This window comes from Schistocerca gregaria, chromosome 2 (genome assembly GCF_023897955.1).
Source record: "Schistocerca gregaria isolate iqSchGreg1 chromosome 2, iqSchGreg1.2, whole genome shotgun sequence".
Classification (NCBI taxonomy): domain Eukaryota; kingdom Metazoa; phylum Arthropoda; class Insecta; order Orthoptera; family Acrididae; genus Schistocerca; species Schistocerca gregaria.
The window spans coordinates 825,331,881-825,351,421 of NC_064921.1; the positions used below are offsets into that span (position 1 = coordinate 825,331,881).

The following is a 19,541-nucleotide window of genomic DNA, read 5'->3' on the forward strand; positions in this document are numbered from 1 at the left end:
GATGACAATGAGACAGAGGGATGCTATGTAGCTCTTAAAATGCGTTTGGGAGGGAAAGGGGAGGGGGGGGGGGGGGCACCGTAAAACTTCAATGTTGAGGAAACTGACATATAAAAGGCTGAAATTTATGTTGCCTTTGTATGGTAAAGTAGATAATTATTTTGTAATTTGTGTTGCTGAAAGATAAGTGTAAATCAGGTGTAGTGTGTAGGCCTGGCAAAATACTCAAGTGACCAGGATTTTTATAAATGGGCATTTGCCCAAACAACGTGCTTTTAAAGTTTTCACTGCTAGCATGTATAATTACCAATTAGAATAATGGATGAAACAAAACTCCAGATATTAAAAGTTAGTAAATCTTTACGCTTAAGTCTACATAGGTCATTCATTGCTTTATTACTAAGAGTGAAAGGAAAGAAGAGGGATATATATATATTCCCGCATGGTAAGTCTTGGAATCTTTGTTTTTGAGATATATATATAAAGTCCAACTTTCTGTACCAAATGAGGGTTTGAGGGTTCCAAACAGCTGTGTAGTGATAGGCCAGTAAAAAAACTTAAATTATTGCTTTGTAATGTAACACACTTTATAATCCATGTCAAATCTCAGAATATTGTTGAGGAATGATTATTGACAGCAAAATTATTACTGAATACGTTAAACAGCGGGCATGTTTCGCTTGAATGTATTCATAAATATTAAAATGTTTTCAGTGAAACAAATGCTTTATTGGCAGATGTAATGATAATTGAGACAGAATGTAATTTCCTATTTTGTTCCATTTTTTTCTGTTGTGTACTACATCAAGAACTGACTTCAGTAAAGATGTAAAAACTTAAGTTTACAGTCAAATTTATTTCCCCTAGTAACTCCAGCTCTCAAGCAGCTTTTTCAGCTTGATTACCCAACCAGTAAAGAAGCAGTTTTGCAAAACACCTGTTCCAGTACAAAATATGAGCTTATTTTTATTTATTTTTTTATTTTATTATAAGTGCCCCTTATCAATGAATCATTAAAATGCATAAATGTGAGGGCGTTTATGAATTTCGGGCATTTGCCTAGACATTTATCCTGGGCATTTGCCCCAACTTATAAATGCCCAGGAATTTTACATCACTAATCAAGTGTAAAAGCTTTTTTGTTTATTTATGGACACAGTCACATGTTTATGAAGCAGTCATGACCAGTTTTGACCATACAATGACCATCTTCAGATGGTAAAACAATACAAAAGAAAATTTATATTAAAACCTAAAAAATAAGTGTTATATTTAACCATGCTTATTAGTAATCAAACTGAATTTATGCGAAGTACATATAATTCATACCGAAAGGTGGCATACACTGAACACAGGTTAATGCGTTGTGAAACTAGCTATAAAATATGAAACACCGGTCTTGTATAGATATAAAAATTTGTTAGATTTTGTTCACCGTCTTTGTGCTGGATGTGTGCGTCCTCTATAAAATAGTCATAACTTTTGAAAGCCTAAAATATACAAATTTACTATTAATATTTAAGTCAAATGTGTTTAAAATTTAAGATTACAGAAAACATTGTTAATTCAGTAAAATAACATTTCAGAACAAGGAGAAAACGTTGCTATAGATAAAAATAGTAGTAGCACTTGTAGAGTGTATTTCTGACACCTGATGGCACTGTATTTCTGGCTATTGCCCGTGTCGTCCCTGTCGTACCAATGGACAATGGCATAAAGAGGATATAGCCGGAAATACAGCACCATCATGCGTCAGAAATAGACTCGAAGTGCTACTACTATTTTCATCTATAGCAATGTTTTCCCCCCCATGAACCATGAACCATGGACCTTGCCATTGGTGGGGAGGTTTGTGTGCCTCAGCGATACAGATAGCCGTACCATAGTGAAACCACAACGAAGGGTATCTGTTGAGACGCCAGACAAATGTGTGGTTCCTGAAGAGGGCAGTAGCCTTTTCAGTAGTTGCAAGGGCAACAGTCTGAATGACTGACTGACCTGGCCATGTAACAATAACCAAAACGGCCTTGCTGTGCTGGTACTGCGAACGGCTGAAAGCAAGGGGAAACTACGGCCGTAATTTTTCCCGAGGGCATGCAGCTTTTCTGTATGATTAAATGATGATGGCATCCTCTTGGGTAAAATATTCCGGAGGTAAAATAGTCCCCCATTCAGATCTCCGGGTGGGGACTACTCAAGAGGATGTCGTTATCAGGAGAAAGAAAACTGGTGTTCTACGGATCGGAGTGTGGAATGTCAGATCACTCAATCGGGCAGGTAGGTTAGAAAATTTAAAAAGGGAAATGGATAGGTTAAAGTTAGATATAGTGGGAATTAGTGCAGTTCGCTGGAAGGAGGAACAAGACTTCTGGTCACGTGACTACAGGGTTATACACACAAAATCAAATAGGGGTAATGCAGGAGTAGGTTTAATAATGAATGAAAAATAGGAGTGTGGGTAAGCTACTACAAACAGCATAGTGAACGTATTATAGTGGCCAAGATAGACACGAAGCCCATGCCCACTGCAGTAGTACAAGTTTATATGCCAACTAGCTCTGCAGATGACGAAGAAATTGAAGAAATGTATGATGAGATAAAAGAAATTATTCAGGTAGTGAAGGGAGACAAAAATTTGATAGTCATGGGTGACTGGAATTCGGTTGTAGGAAAAGGGAGAGAAGGAAATGTAGTAGGTGAATATGGATTGGGGGAGAGGAATGAAAGGGGTGTAGCCGCCTGGTAGAATTTAGCACAGAGCTCAACTTAATCATAGCTAACACTTGGTTTAAGAATCATGAAAGAAGGTTGTGTACATGGAAGAGGCCTGGAGACACTGGAAGGTTTCAGATAGATTATACAATGGTAAGACAGAGATTTAGGAACCATGTTTTAAATTGTAAGACATTTCCAGAGGCAGATGTGGCCTCTGACCACAGTCTATTGGTCATGAACTGTAGATTAAAACTGAAGAAACTGCAAAAAGGTGGGAATCTAAGGAGATGGGACCTGGATAATCTAAAAGAACCAGAGGTTGTACAGAGTTTCAGGGAGAGCATAAGGGAGCAATTGACAGGAATGGGGGAAAGAAATACAGTAGAAGATGAATGAGTAGCTTTGAGGGATGTAGTAATGAAGGCAGCAGAGGATCAAGTTCGTAAAAAGACGAGGGCTAGTAGGAATCCTCGGGTAACAGAAGAAATATTGAATTTAATTGATGAAAGGAGAAAATGTAAAAATGCAGTAAATGAAGCAGGCAAAAAGGAATACAAAGTCTCAAAAATGGGATCAACAGGAAGTGCAAAATGGCTAAGCAGGGATGGCTAGAGGACAAATGTAAGGATGTAGAAGCTTATCTCACTAGGGGTAAGATAGTGCTTACAGGAAAATAAGTGACCTTTGGAAATCAGAGAACCACTTGCATGAATATCAAGAGCTTCGATGGAAACCCTGTTCCAAGTAAAGAGGGGAAAGCAGAAAGGTGGAAGGAGTATATAGATTGTCTATACAAGGCTGATGTACTTGAGGACAATATTATGGAAATTGATGAGGATGTGGATGAGGATGAGATGGGAGATGTTATACTGTGTGAAGAGTTTGACAGAGCACTGAAAGACCTGAGTCGAAACATTCCATTAGAACTACTGACAGCCTTGGGAGAACCAGTCCTGACAAAACTACCATCTGGTGAGCAAGATGTATGAAACAGGCGAAATACCCTCAGACTTCAAGAAGAATATAATAATTCCAATCCCAAAGAAAGCAGGTGTTGACAGATGTGAAAATTACTGTACTATCAGTTTAATAAGTCACAGCTGCAAAATACTAACGCGAATTCTTTACAGACGAATGGAAAAACTAGTAGAAGCCGACCTCGGGGAAGATCAGTTTGGATTCTGTAGAAATGTTCGAAAACGTGAGGCAATACTGACCCTACGACTTATCTTAGAAGCTAGATTAAGGAAGGGCAAACCTACGTTTCTAGCATTTGTAGACTTAGAGAAAGCTTTTGCCAATTTTGGTTGGAATACTCTCTTTCAAATTCTGAAGGTAGCAGGGGTAAAATACAGGGAGTGAAAGGCTATTTACAATTTGTACAGATACCAGATGGCAGTTATAAGAATCGAGGGGCATGAAAGGGAAGCCGTGGTTGGGAAGGGCGTGAGATAGGGTTGTAGCCTCTCCCCGATGTTATTCAATCTGTATATTGAGCAAGCATGAAGGAAACAAAAGAAAAATTCGGAGTAGGTATTAAAATCCATGGAGAAGAAATCAAAATGTTGAGGTTCGCCGATGACATCGTAATTCTGTCAGAGACAGCAAAGGACTTGGAAGAGCTGTTGAACGGAATGTATATTGTCTTAAAAGGAGGATATAAGATGAACATCAACAAAAGCAAAATGAGGATAATGGAATGTAGTCGAATTAAGTCGGGTGATGGTGAGGGAATTAGATTAGGAAATGAGACAAAGTAGTAAAGGTCAAAGTAAAGAGGATATAAAATGTAGACTGGGAATGGCAAGAAAAGTGTTTTTGAAGAAGAGAAATTTGTTAACATCGAGTATAGATTTAAGGGTCAGGAAGTCATTTCTGAAAGTATTTGTATGGAGTGTAGCCATGTATGGAAGTGAAACATGGATGATAAATAGTTTGGACAAGAAGAGAATAGAAGCTTTTGAAATGTGGTGCTACAGAAGAATGCTGAAGATTAGATGGGTTGATCACATAACTAATGAGGAGAAGTTGAATAGGTTTGGGGAGAAGAGAAGTTTGTGGCACAACTTGACTAGAAGAAGGGAGCGGTTGGTAGGACATGTTCTGAGGCATCAAGGGATGACCAATTTAGTATTGGAGGGCATCGTGGAGGGTAAAAATCGTAGAGGGAGACAAAGAGATGAATACACTAAGCAGATTCAAAAGGATGTAGGTTGCAGTAGGTACTAAGAGATGAAGAAGCTTGCACAGGATAGTGGCATGGAGAGCTGCATCAAACCAGTCTCAGGACTGAAGACCACAACAACAAAAACAGCAATGTTTTCTCCTTGTTCTGAAATGTTATTTTACTGATTTAACTATCTGTTCTGTAATCTTAAATTTTATATACATTTGACGTAAATATTAATAGTAAATTTGTATATTTTCTGACTTTTGAAAAATTATGACTATCTTATAGAGGACGCATGCATGTAACGCAAAGACGGTGAACAAAATCTAATAATTTTTTACACCTATATAAGACCGGTGTTTTACATTTTATAGCTAGTTTGACAACGCGTTAACCTGTGTTTAGTGTATGCCGCCTTTAGGTATGAACGATATGTATTTCAGTTAGTTGTTGTGGCCTTCAGTCCAGAGACTGGTTGGATGCAGCTCTCCATGCTACTCTATCCTTTGCAAGCTTCTTCATCTCCCAGTGCCTACTGCACCCTACATCCTTCTGAATCTGTTTTGTGTATTCATCTCTTGGTCTCCCTCTACGATTTTTACCCTCCTCGCTGCCCTCCAATACTAAATTGGTGATCCCTTGATGCCTAAGAAAATGCTCTACCAACATATCCCTTCTTCTAGTGAAGTTGTGCTACAAATTTCTCTTCTCTCCAATTCTATTCAATACCTCCTTGTTAGTTATAGGTTACTAATAAGCATGTTTAAATATTGCATATATTTTTTAAGTTTTAATATAAATTTTCTTTTGTATTGTTTTAGCATCAAGTGTGTTGCTGAAGCACACTCACTTCAGTTACAGGGTTACATTCTGTGACGCGAGACAAAGTGGGCAGCTATAGTAGTAAAGCTCCTGTCAGTAGCTTAATTTGCAGAAGTGTTTAGTGCACAGTAACTGATAATAAAAGTTGGTAGTTTTCATCTTCCATAATAAAGAGATTTAAGGCTCACAGTAACAAATTCTGAGTTAAAGAAAGTAACTAGAAAAGAGGAAAATGAACAACACACCTGAAGGTGATTGGTATTTGACTTATGGCACACAGACAAATGTAGCACAGATGTGTAACTTGCTTGGAATCTAACTAAATCTCATTGTTGCTATTTATGTCTGTGACACATCAAACACCTGCATATCCATGCTTGGCTTTAATCACTTTTGCTTAACTTTTCTAAAATATCTTTGCTATATTAATAGGAAGATGTTTGGAAAGAAATGTGTGTTAGACAAAAACAATCAAATTTTGAAAATATAAATGTAATTGGATAGTTAAAAAATCTACTCGCCAACTGGCGGCATAAGAGTACACATATAAAGGTACTTAAGTTTGCAAGTTTCCAGAGCCAGTGGCTCCTTCTCTGGCAGAAGGGTTGAAAGAGAATGGAAGAAGGCGAAGGACAAGGATTAAAGCTGGGGAAGATTGTCCAGAAACCTAGTCAGGGAAAATTGACCTCACCCCTCTTCCTTCCTCTTCAACCCATCTGCTGGGAGGAGGGACCCACTAACTCTGGAAGTTTGTTAATATAAACACATTTATATGTGTGTTCTTCTGTTGCCACTTGGTGAGTAGATCTATCAAATTGCACTACATATTTAGTAAAGTACTTGTTAAAATGGTAGTGTTACTGATGATCGTAACAAAGTCTTAAAACCTTTGTGATAATAGGAAATTTAAAATCTACAACACAGTACATTATATACTCAAAAATTAATGTTTTTTGTATCAATATTTCAGTTGATGAATCATTTCGTGACTACATAACAACAGAAGTATTGGATGGTGACAACAAGTATGATGCTGGTGAGCATGGTTTACAGGATGCTGAGAAAGGAGTGATATTCTCAGCATTCCCTCCAGTTCTGCATTTACATCTTATGAGGTTCCAGTATGATCCCATAACTGATTGTTCAGTTAAATTTAATGACAGGTACTAGCTTTTTAATTTCACTTGAGGGTAGAAATCACAGTAGTTCTAAAAGTAGAAACCACAGTTTGCCAATAGGATTTTACACATCATATGCAGTATTTGGAAGGAAAAATTGTATTTTGTGTCTTCAGTCTTGTACACTATGAATGAAAATCTTTTGATCACAACTATGTTGTAATTGTGGTTGAGCAGGTTGGAAGATTTGGAAAGCTTTTTTAGGTTTATATGCAAAGCGATATATAAGGCAGTGACTAGGGAGTAGTTTAAAAAATGACAGGTCTGGCTGTTGCTTAACACACAGACTGCCACATACTTAATGACAGATGTTTCACCACCAGGCCCGGCAGACAGCATTAGGCGTGAGGGTCTGCTGTGGTCGCAGGAGGCCAGACGACTTGACTATCATCATGGTAGAGATCTTGAAATATTTGTCAACTGCTGTGTTTTTTATTTTTAATAATAGTACATTGTTTTTAAATTGTTGATGATGATCTAATTTTCTGTTATTTTATCCTAATCTTCAATCTGCAAGTTTGAAGTCACAATAATTGGATGTGTAACCAAATGTATCAGAGTACTGTAAAATTCCAGGAATAATATAATAGTGATACTAAGGCAAGAACATTATTTCTGGTGATAAAAATGGACATTTAAAATAGCTGTAATTTGGAACTAAATTTGATATAAAATCAGGAAAATATTTGCCTAGATTATTTAGTGGTATGTCAGAAATTGGCTTTGGACTTCTTTTTAGTGTATTGATATAATATGAGTTTGAATTATCGTATTAAAAATCCTTAGTCACACCCTTGGAAATGTGCATTGGAATCCCAGACCTGATTATGCCCAACAAGATCATGGTAACTAACAAACACAATGCAAGCATCAGTATTTACAGTAAGCATGTAGCAATGCATTATTCTTCTACTGAAAAGCATACAGATATCTCATTCTTTAACAATGAACTAAAATTGAAATACTTTAGGATCTTTGGCAGATTTTACAATTACTGCAAACTTTATTAATGAGTTTCAACCTGGTTTCTGCCATTTGTGCCTTGAAAATGACAGGGTGTGCACCTGTCAAAATATTGACTCTTATCAAGACATACTCGGCCACATTCCTGTATAAATTCTACCAGCTTGGGGTTGGGATAGAGTACAGAAGAATGGAAAACTGGTAGTCTGAATTGGAGAAAGCAGAACATGAATGGACATTTTAGTTTGTAGACAAACACTTTATATTATGTACATGTTTACAAAGTAGTGAATGGCCTTTGTGGTCATGATGCAAACTAAATTGCCTGATTACTATGGAAAATAGAATGCTTAATTAACGGGCAACAAAGAGTTTCAGGGCAGCCTTATGGGAAGAAGAGTTAAATGAATGTACAATGCCACATGTGTAAATTGTGAATTTAATATATTTGTAAGAGGATTGCTGTGACTCTTTAATAGCTGCTTTCTCAAGAAAAGAATGATGCCCAGCCTTAATAAGAAATAAGAATAGCTATTAACAGCTAGAGGAAACTGAATATTACATACGAAGAAGAGAAAATTACATGAAATGGAAATTGTTAGGACAAACATAGAAGTAGGATTGCTTTCATGTTAAAGAAAATATTGTGCTGTGTTAAGGAAATTGTGAAGAAAAGTCTGTGTAACATTCGAAATGAAGAATTCGTAGAGTAAAATTGAATGTCTTAGAGCAATAGTTATGAGAAACCAGGAAATCATTTAAGGTGTGAGATACTTTAATAATTTTTTTTATAAAAGTTATCATCACAAGGTGTATTACCACACAGGCTGAAATATGATATAGTCAGACTGCTTCACAAGAAAGGTAGTAACATAGGACTGAATAATGACCAACCAGTCTCACTACTTATCAGTTCCTACAAGGGTAGTGGTAAAGAGTATGTAAGCAAAAATATGACAACTTTTCAGAAAATAAGGTACTTAATCAGTCTCAATTTGGAATTCAGGTGGTCCTTCCTACAGATTGCGCAATTATTCAATTCATGAATCATATTATGTAGAATTTTAATGAAAATTGCCGCCAACTGGGGTATTATGTGAATTGTTAAATACATTTGATTGTGTAGTTTTCCTAGATAAACTCAAATAATGTGATATCGATGGTCTTGCTGATAACTGGTGTTCCTCCTATCTAACTAAAAGAATGCAGAGGATCACATGGAGAAACTCAGTTAATGTACACAATGAAACAGTGTCTTTAGAATGACTACTAGTCACTAAATTTGTACCACTGTGATAGATTTTGTGTCCACCCATATTTTTGTTGTATACAAATGATCTGCCATGTTACATCCAAGAAACAGAAATAGTTTTTGCTGGTCATGCAGTTACTGTAATTACCAACAGGAAAAGTTCATTTCAGTTCATGGTTGATTACTGTGTTGTTTTCTGATAGCTTAATTTTCTTCTGGAAGTCATCTCATGGTGTGTTGCAATGGGTACGTCATGTACGACTGTCACCTTTCCTTGTTCCATTGGCAAATGGTGCACAAGAACAACATGCGAGATGGACTGTCTCTAATCTTGCCGTTCTGGTCTTTCCACAAAATAGACATGTTGTTGTTGTTGTCTTCAGTCCTGAGACGGGTTTGATGCAGCTCTCCATGCTACTCTATCCTGTGCAAGCTGCTTCATCTCCCAGTACCTACTGCAACCTACATCCTTCTGAATCTGCTTAGTGTACTCATCTCTCGGTCTCCCTCTACGATTTTTACCCTCCACGCTGCCCTCCAACGCTAAATTTGTGATCCCTTGATGCCTCAAAACATGTCCTACCAACCGATCCCTTCTTCTAGTCAAGTTGTGCCACAAACTTCTCTTCTCCCCAATCCTATTCAATACCTCCTCATTAGTTACGTGATCAACCCATCTAATCTTCAGCATTCTTCTGTAGCACCACATTTCAAAAGCTTCTATTCTCTTCTTGTCCAAACTAGTTATCGTCCATGTTTCACTTCCATACATGACTACACTCCAAACAAATACTTTCAGAAACGACTTCCTGATACATAAATCAATATTCGATGTTAACAAATTTCTCTTCTTCAGAAACTCTTTCCTTGCCATTGCCAGTCTACATTTTATATCCTCTCTACTTCGACCATCATCAGTTATTTTACTTCCTAAATAGCAAAACTCCTTTACTGCTTGAAGTGTCTCATTTCCTAATCTAATTCCCTCAGCATCACCCGATTTAATTTGACTACATTCCATTATCCTTGTTTTGCTTTTGTTGTTGTTCATCTTATATCCTCCTCTCAAGACACTGTCCATTCCGTTCAACTGCTCTTCCAAGTCCTTTGCCGTCTCTGACAGAATTACAATGTCATCGGCGAACCTCAAAGTTTTTACTTCGTCTCCATGAATTTTAATACCTACTCCAAATTTTTCTTTTGTTTCCTTTACTGCTTGCTCAATATACAGATTGAATAACATCGGGGAGAGGCTACAACCCTGCCTCACTCCTTTCCCAACCACTGCTTCCCTTTCCTGCCCTTCGACTTTTATGACTGCCATCTGGTTTCTGTACAAATTGTAAATAGCCTTTCGCTCCCTGTATTTTACCCCTGCTACCTTTAGAATTTGAAAAAGAGTATTCCAGTCAACATTGTTAAAAGCTTTCTCTAAGTCTACAAATGCTAGAAACGTAGGTTTGCCTTTTCTTAATCTTTCTTCTAAGATAAGTCGTAAGGTCAGTATTGCCTCACGTGTTCCAACATTTCGACGGAATCCAAACTGATCCTCCCCGAGGTCCTCATCTACCAGTTTTTCCATTCGTCTGTAAAGAATTCGCGTTAGTATTTTGCAGCTGTGACTTATTAAACTGATAGTTCGGTAATTTTCACATCTGTCAGCACCTGCTTTCTTTAGGATTGGAATTATTATATTCTTCTTGAAGTCTGAGGGTATTTCACCTGTCTCATACATCTTGCTCACCAGATGGTAGAGTTTTGTCAGGACTGGTTCTCCCAAGGCTGTCAGTAGTTCTAATGGAATGTTGTCTACTCCGGGGGCCTTGTTTCGACTCAGGTCTTTCAGTGCTCTGTCAAACTCATCACGCAGTATCGTATCTCCCATTTCGTCTTCATCTACATCCTCTTCCATTTCCATAATATTGTCCTCAAGTACATCACCCTTGTATAAACCTTCTATATACTCCTTCCACCTTTCTGCCTTCCCTTCTTTGCTTAGAACTGGGTTGCCATCTGAGCTTTTGATATTCATACACGTGGTTCTCTTCTCTCCAAAGGTCTCTTTAGTTTTCCTGTAGGCAGTATCTATCTTACCCCTAGTGAGATAAGCTGCTACATCCTTACATTTGTCCTCTAGCCATCCCTGTTTAGCCATTTTGCACTTCCTGTCGATCTCATTTTTGAGACGTCTGTATTCCTTTTTGCCTGCTTCATTTACTGCATTTTTATATTTTCTCCTTTCATCAATTAAATTCAATATTTCTTCTGTAACCCAAGGATTTCTAGCAGCCCTTGTCTTTTTACCTACTTTATCCTCTGCTGCCTTCACTACTTCATCCCTCAGAGCTACCCATTCTTCTTCTACTGTATTTCTTTCCCCTATTCCTGTCAATTGTCCCCTTATGCTCTCCCTGAAACTCTGTACAACCTCTGGTTCTTTCAGTTTATCCAGGTCCCATCTCCTTAATTTCCCACATTTTTGCAGTTTCTTCAGTTTTAATCTACAGGTCATAAGCAATAGATTGTGGTCCGAGTCCACATCTGCCCCTGGAAATGTCTTACAACTTAAAACCTGGTTCCTAAATCTCTGTCTTACCATTATATAATCTATTTGATACCTTTTAGTATCTCCAGGGTTCTTCCACGTATACAACCTTCTTTCATGATTCTTAAACCAAGTGTTAGCTAAGATTAAGTTGTGCTCTGTGCAAAATTCTACTAGGCGGCTTCCTCTTTCATTTCTTAGCCCCAATCCATATTCACCTACTATGTTTCCTTCTCTCCCTTTTCCTACACTCGAATTCCAGTCACCCATTACTATTAAATTTTCGTCTCCCTTCACTATCTGAACAATTTCTTTTTTTTCATCGTACATTTCCTCAATTTCTTCATCATCTGCAGACATAGAAGGAACAAATTATTGATTGATTGACTCATCCAGAAATATACATTTTTGGAATTTTGATGATCAACCTCATTGTTGACACATAACATCTGTTTTGTAATGTCTGCCATGAAGCTTTAGTGGGTACTGAACTGGTGACAAGACACACTGGTCCTCTTTGGGTCTTCTCTGTTTCATTAATCTTGTCTGATAAGGGTCCCAGCCTGATTTACAATAGTGTCAGTCAGATGAGTGTTCTGTAAACTACCTCCTTTGTGGGTAGAGTGCACTTCCTGAGGGTTCTTCCAACGAGTCTGTCTGGATCTGCCTTTTGTACTGTTATTTTTATGTGGTTGTTTCACGTTAAACTGCTCAGTATCCATACTCTCATGTATTTAAAATATGTAACTGAGTTCAGTGATTGTTTTTCAGTTGTGTAGTCATACAATAATCAACCTTTCTGCTTATTCATGCACAGTTCATCAGATTTCTTGAAGTTGGGATCACCTGCTGGCCCCTACACAAAATATCGATCCACAGCAGGTCATCGTGCATTTTCTTACAATGTTCCAGTGTACTTTTCTACATACAGCAGCATTATCTGCTAACAGCCTCATGCAGCGTCCAATGTTACCTGCTGCAGTCGAGGGTCATTAGAATATACAGTATGCTGGCTGTGGCTGCTTTGCACACCAACTGCGTAATGTGATTTTTAAAGTGTCTGTGTGGCAATACTTCAGTGCTGTTGCAGTTACATACTATGTGATTAAAAGTATCCAGACACCCCCAAAACCATAAGTTTTTCATATTAAGTGCATTGTGCTGCCACCTACTGCCAGGTACTCCATATCAGCGACATCAGTAGTCATTGGACATCGTGAGAGAGTAGAATGAGGTGCTCCACGGAACTCAAGGGCTTCAATGAGTTGTCACTTGTCATAAATCTGTACGCAAGATTTCCACACTCCTAAACATCCCTAGGTCCACTGTTTCCAATGTGATAGTGGAAACGTGAAGGGGCACATACAGCACAAAAGCATACTGGCCGACCTCTTCTGTTGACTGACAGGGACCGCCAACAGTTGAAGAGGGTCGTAATAGGTAGACATCTATCCAGACCATCACCCAGGAATTCCAAATTGCACCAGGATCCACTGCAGGTACTATGACAGTTAGGCAGGATGTGAGAAAACTTGGATTTCATGGTCGAGTGGCTGCTCATAAGCCACACATCACGCCGTTTAATGTCAAACAACACCTCACTTTTTGTAAGGAGTGTAAACATTGGACTGAACAGTGGAAAACCATTGTGTGGAGTGATGAATCATGATGCACAATGTGGCAGTCTAATGGCAAGGTGTGGGTATGGTGAATGCCCGGTGAGCGTCATCTGCCAGTATGTGCAGTACCAACAGTAAAACTTGGATGTAGAGGTGTTATGGTGTGGTCGTGTTTTTCATGGATGGGGCTTGCAGCCCATTTTGTTCTGCGTGTCACTATCACAGCACAGGCCTACATTTAAGCACCTTTTTGCTTCCTACTGTTGAAGAGCAGTTTGGGGATGGTGATTCGATCTTTCAACATGTTCGAGCACTTGTTCATAATGCATGGCCTGTGGCGGAGTGGTTACCCAACAATAACATCCCTGCAATGGACTGGCCTGTGCAAAGGCCTCACCTGAATCCTATAGAACACCTTTGAGATGTTTTGGAGCACCAACTTCGTGCCAGGCTTCACCAACTGACATCGATACCTCTCCTCAGTGCATCACTCCATGGGCTGCTATTCTCCAAGAAACCTTCCAGCGTCTGATTGAACATATGCTTGCAAGAGGGGAAGCTGTCATCGGTGCTAAGGGTGGACCAACACTGTATTGAATTCCAGCATTACTGATGGAGGGCAGCACAAACTTGTCAGTCATTTTCAGTCAGTGTCCGGATACTTTTGATCATGTAGTGTATCTGTGACTGTTTTGCCTGTAGCCATTCGTGCTGTGCAGTTGAGAGCTGACAACAGTGCTACCAGCTGCCAGGGATCATACATCAGTCATTTATGTCGATTGTGAGTGGTAATGGTCTTGTAACACCTTTTTTTGTGGTACATCCAAAGTTAATTTTATGTCTGAAGATTTTGCAAGGAATTCTTCAGTCTAATTAACATACTTTGTATAAATGTCATATTTTGTGTCAATGTATTTTGTGTTAACTGACAGTGTGGACAATATCAAACACCATCCAGAAGTGGAGGAACACTGCATTAACCCATACATTGGTATCTAGTGCCTTCTGGGTTTCATAAATAAATTGTGCAACCTGGGTTTCATACGACCTTTGTAGAATCCAGGGTGATTTCCTACAGAGGATAGTTTTGGTATCTAAAAAGATCATAATAATGTGAAAGGATTAAAGGTTTTCCAAATTCTACAAAAGGCTGATTTCAGTATTATAGGCCTATAGTTTTGTGTGCTTTTTTTTTGATGGCCTTTACTGACTCAGTATTTTTTCAATCATTTGGAACTTTACTTTCCACATTCCTAGGTGGCTGTTTGAAGAGGTGCAATTTCTGTCACTTACTCTTCATAGCATTGTGTATGTATCTTCGAGGCTTGTTGCCTTTTCTCTGTTAAGCGATCTTAGTTGATTTGTACCTGTATGGGTACTTTTACAATATCTTATCATTTTGGCATATGTGCAATGATTGAAAGTAGGAATCTCAGTGTGATATTCCTCGATGAAACAATGTTGGAAAAAGGAATATTATAATTCAGTCCTCTATAATCCTTTGTTTTGAAGCCATTATGATCTTTGAGTGCCTGGACACATTGCTTTGATCTGATTGCTGATTTATTATGAGACCAAAACTTCTTGGAATTTTCTGCCAGATTATTGCTAGAATTTTACTTATAAAACCATTGAATGCTTCACGCATGTTAAAAATGACATGTAACATGTGATGCTGCTGTATAATATATTTTTAATTGTGTGACCAATTTTGGTCATAGGCAATTTTCCAGTACGTGTTGTTCAGCATTATGGATAAGGACAATTTTCATGGAAAGTGATGTTTGAAAAATGTAGTAAAATACAAGCAAAACTTAAAAATTTTTGTTAATAGCAGGTGTTACATAGATCATTAAACAAATTTTGAAACATTATTTATAAATATAATGGTTTTGAAATTTGTTACAGGACACACACACACACACACACACACACACACACACACACACACACACACACACACACACACACACAGTGCACCGAGCGAGGTGGCGCAGTGGTTAGACAATGGACTCGCATTCGGGAGGACGACGGTTCAATCCCGCGTCCGACCATCCTGATTTAGGTTTTCCGTGATTTCCCTAAATCGCTCCAGGCAAATGCCGGGATGGTTCCTTTGAAAGGGCGAGGCCGACTTCCTTCCCTATCCTTCCCCAATCCGATGAGACCGATGCCTCGCTGTCTGGTCTCCTTCCCCAAACGACCCAACCCAACAGTGCCCTTTTTTTTTTTTTTAAGATAAAAGTTTTAGGGTATTCCAACATGGGATATAATGCAGTGAAAATTAGTTATAACTGAAGCATGGGATACCACCCGTGTGCATTTAGCCATGACGTCATCAACATGTCGAACTACAAAAAAAATGGTATCGGACTCATCAGTTGACTTTAAAGCTCAAATGATTGGGGCGATACAGAGAAGTACACAACCATACAAGAGAAAGTGGTATCGAACACTTCAGTTTACATCACCTCAAACGAAGAATGCAATTTGAGCATACGCATATCTGTTTAGCACTACCATCGCCCACTATTAGCGGGCGAAGGCACTACATGCTTGTCAAACTGGCTGTCAGCAATTCAATTGTCGAGAACAGTTGCCGCAGCTTCGAATTCCTTGAAACAGTCAATGACATCAATTTTCCCACCAAAAACTGCTCTGGTATCATTCGTATTGTAATTATCAACACAAAAAAATGAAATAAAAAAAATTTAGGTCTGTGAAATAAATCTTTGGCACTCTTTCAAGTTCTCAACATTGTAAAAAAATTACTTTGTTGACAAAAAAAATTTTAGGGGTACACATCCCCCAGCGTTCCCTCAGAAAAACAGTGCTGCAAATATATGTAACGCCTGTTATTAACAAAATTTTGTAAGTATTGCTTGTATTTTACAATAATTTTCAAAACATCATTTTTGCATGAAAATTGTCCGGTATCCAAACATTGTACAACAGGTGCTGGAAAATGATCGACCAAAATCAGTTGTACAATTAAAATAAGTTTCACAGCAGCTTCGTGTATTTTAATATGTGATTTAAATAAAATAGAAAGAAACCTCCACATGGGAAAAACACATTAAAAACAAAGATTCCAAGACCCACCAAGCGGGAAAACTCCGGCAGACAGGCACAAGAACAAAACACACACGCACAAACACACACACACACACACACAGAATTACTAGCCTTCGCAACCGATGGTTGCTTCTTCAGGAAGGAGAGGGAAAGACGAAAGGATGTGGGTTTTAAGGGAGAGGATAAGGAGTCATTCCAATCCCGGGAGCGGAAAGACTTCCCTTAGGGGGGGAAAAAAGGACAGGTGTACACACACACACACACACACACACACACACACACACACACACACACACACACACACACAAGCAGACATATTTAGGCAAAGAGTAAGGGCAGAGATGTCCATCAGAGACGCTCTGCCTGAAACGCTCAACAACCTCTGGTTCTGTCAGTTTATCCAGGTCCCATCTTCTTAAATTCGTACCTTTTTGCAGTTTATTCAGTTTTAACTACACTTCATAACCAATAGACTGTGGTCAGAGGCCACATCTGCCCCTGGAAATGTCTTACAATTTAAAACATGGTTCCTAAATCTCTGTCTTACCATTGTATAATCTATCTGAAACCTTCCAGTGTCTCCAAGCCTCTTCCATGTACACAACCTTCTTTCATGATTCTTAAACCATGTGTTAGCTATGATTAAGTTATGCTCTGTTCAAAATTCTAACCCCCATTCCATGTTCATCTACTATGTTTCCTTCTCTTCCTTTTCCTACTATCGAATTCCGGTCACACATGACTATTAAATTTTCATCTCTCTTCACTATCAGAATAATTTCTTTTATCTCACCATACATTTCTTCAATTTCTTCGTCATCTGCGGATCTAGTTGGCATATAAACTTGCACTACTGTGATAGGCATGGGCTTCGTATCTATCTTGGCCACTATAAGGCGTGTACTATGCTGTTTGTAGTAGCTTAACCACATTCCTATTTTTTTTATTCATTATTAAGCCTACTCCTGCATTACCCCTATTTGATTTTATATTGATAACCCTGTATTCACCTGACCAGAAGTCATGTTCCTCCTGCCACCGAACTTCAGTAATTCCCACTATATCCAACTTTAACCTATCTATTTCCCTTTTTAAATTTCTAACCTACCTGCCCTATGGAGGGATCTGACAGTCTATGCTCCGATCCGTAGAACGCGAGTTTCCTTTCTCCTGATAATTTTCCTTGAAGTACTCAAAACCACAGGCTGTTTCATAGTACAAAATTGAACTACATTAAATTTTCTTCTAAAAAAGGCGATGTTAATTTTTTGTCTATGGCTGATAGTTTCTGTGGTTCAGGCGATGAAAAATCAAAGTTTGTGAAAAATATTGGTTTAGGTGATGTAAAATTAATGGTTCTGTTAAATGCAGCGGCTTAAGAACAAATATCCATATATTTGTGAAAGCTCCTGTAGTAGCTTCATGTGACACAGTGGCATAACGGGAGTGGGAGACTTCATGCAGAACCTTCAGTTTTACCCCCCAAACCTGCTACACTTTGAGAACACAGTTTATCCCTTAATATAGTTCACTGAACTTAGATGTGATGCACACATTTAATATTTGTTGTTGAGCCACTTCATTTAAGAATCAACATTAATTCCTCCACCTACCACTGAACAAAAATTTGTGGCTATATGAATTCACCCCCCCCCTCCCCCCCCCCCCCCCCTCCACTGTGACTAAATGGTCATTTTAAGATTACATGTGAACCTCAGATTTCTGGAAAGGTCATGATCCACATTCAATATTAAATATCTATCAGTTTGCAATATTAGTTAACTACTTCCTGATATTTGTGATCCTTTTTCAAGGGAATGGAGGAAACGCATAATTTTGCATCATTAGATAATAAACTGCAAGTTTCGCATTAAATTATTAAAAACTTTTTCTTTAATTCATATGGTAGCTTTTCATGTCTTAATTTATACAAGGCTAATGGAGAAAGTTCAATATTTCGAAATGGAAATAACATGTTCTTCAAATTAATAATTGTTTCTATGCAATTGAACTACCGTTGAAGTTGGATAAAACACAGTCAAAATTCGTGGCTGTTCACATTGATAAGAACCTGAACTGGAAGTTACTCATTATGGACTATAAACATCAAAGATATGCAAGTTTTGCATTATAGATACTAGTAGATTTTGCACATGAAGATGTCAGAAAGTTGATTTAAATTCTCTATTTTCATTTGCTAATTTCTTACGCTGACATATTCAGAGGCGATTCTTCATTTGGTAGGAAAGTGTGTTTCGCACAGAAGTATGCAGTGAGGCTGATATGCAGTGCTTGGTTTAGAACAGTCCCATAGTTCAGTACTGCTTTTGAAGTTTTTTGTGAACAATCAGCACCAGTTAAAAAAAAAATTGTCAATCATAAATTCAATGCTAGGTAGAGAAATGGCTTACACTACCTATCACTTAAGTTCAGTGAGGAGTGAAGTAATAAACCATAAAAGACTTAGACCACTTAACACCGTGATGCGAAGATTCTAATAGATAATAAAATTAACTTCAGATATTAACTGAAATCAGTTTGCTTAGGAAATCATTTTATTCAATATAAGAATTTAATTAGGTATAAATCACAAAATATAGCCTCTTCATCTATACTCCTGGAAATTGAAATAAGAACACTGTGAATTCATTGTCCCAGGAAGGGGAAACTTTATTGACACATTCCTGGGGTCAGATACATCACATGATCACACTGACAGAACCACAGGCACATAGACACAGGCAACAGAGCATGCACAATGTCGGCACTAGTACAGCGTATATCCACCTTTCGAAGCAATGCATGCTGCTATTCTCCCATGGAGACGATCGTAGAGATGCTGGATGTACTGTAGTCTTCTGGAACGGCTTGCCATGCCATTTCCACCTGGCGCCTCAGTTGGACCAGTGTTCGTGCTGGACGTGCAGACCGCGTGAGACGACGCTTCATCCAGTCCCAAACATGCTCAATGGGGGCCAGATCCGGAGATCTTGCTGGCCAGGGTAGTTGACTTACACCTTCTAGAGCACGTTGGGTGGCACGGGATCCATGCGGACGTGCATTGTCCTGTTGGAACAGCACGTTCCCTTGCTGGTCTAGGAATGGTAGAACGATGGGTTTGATGACTGTTTGGATGTACCGTGCACTATTCAGTGTCCCCTTGACGATTACCAGAGGTGTACGGCCAGTGTAGGAGATCGCT

The 19,541-nt window shown here is 38.5% G+C and overlaps 1 protein-coding gene across 1 annotated transcript in view; it reads left to right on the forward strand.

The window, feature by feature from the left end:
* LOC126335170 (ubiquitin carboxyl-terminal hydrolase 7) overlaps positions 1-19,541 on the forward strand; it is a 211,638-nt gene that overhangs the window by 88,363 nt on the left and 103,734 nt on the right. Inside the window, exon 10 of the mRNA XM_049998152.1 lies at positions 6,678-6,870. Within this exon, the coding sequence (XP_049854109.1) occupies positions 6,678-6,870 (193 nt within the window). The remainder of the gene's footprint in view (positions 1-6,677; positions 6,871-19,541) is intronic.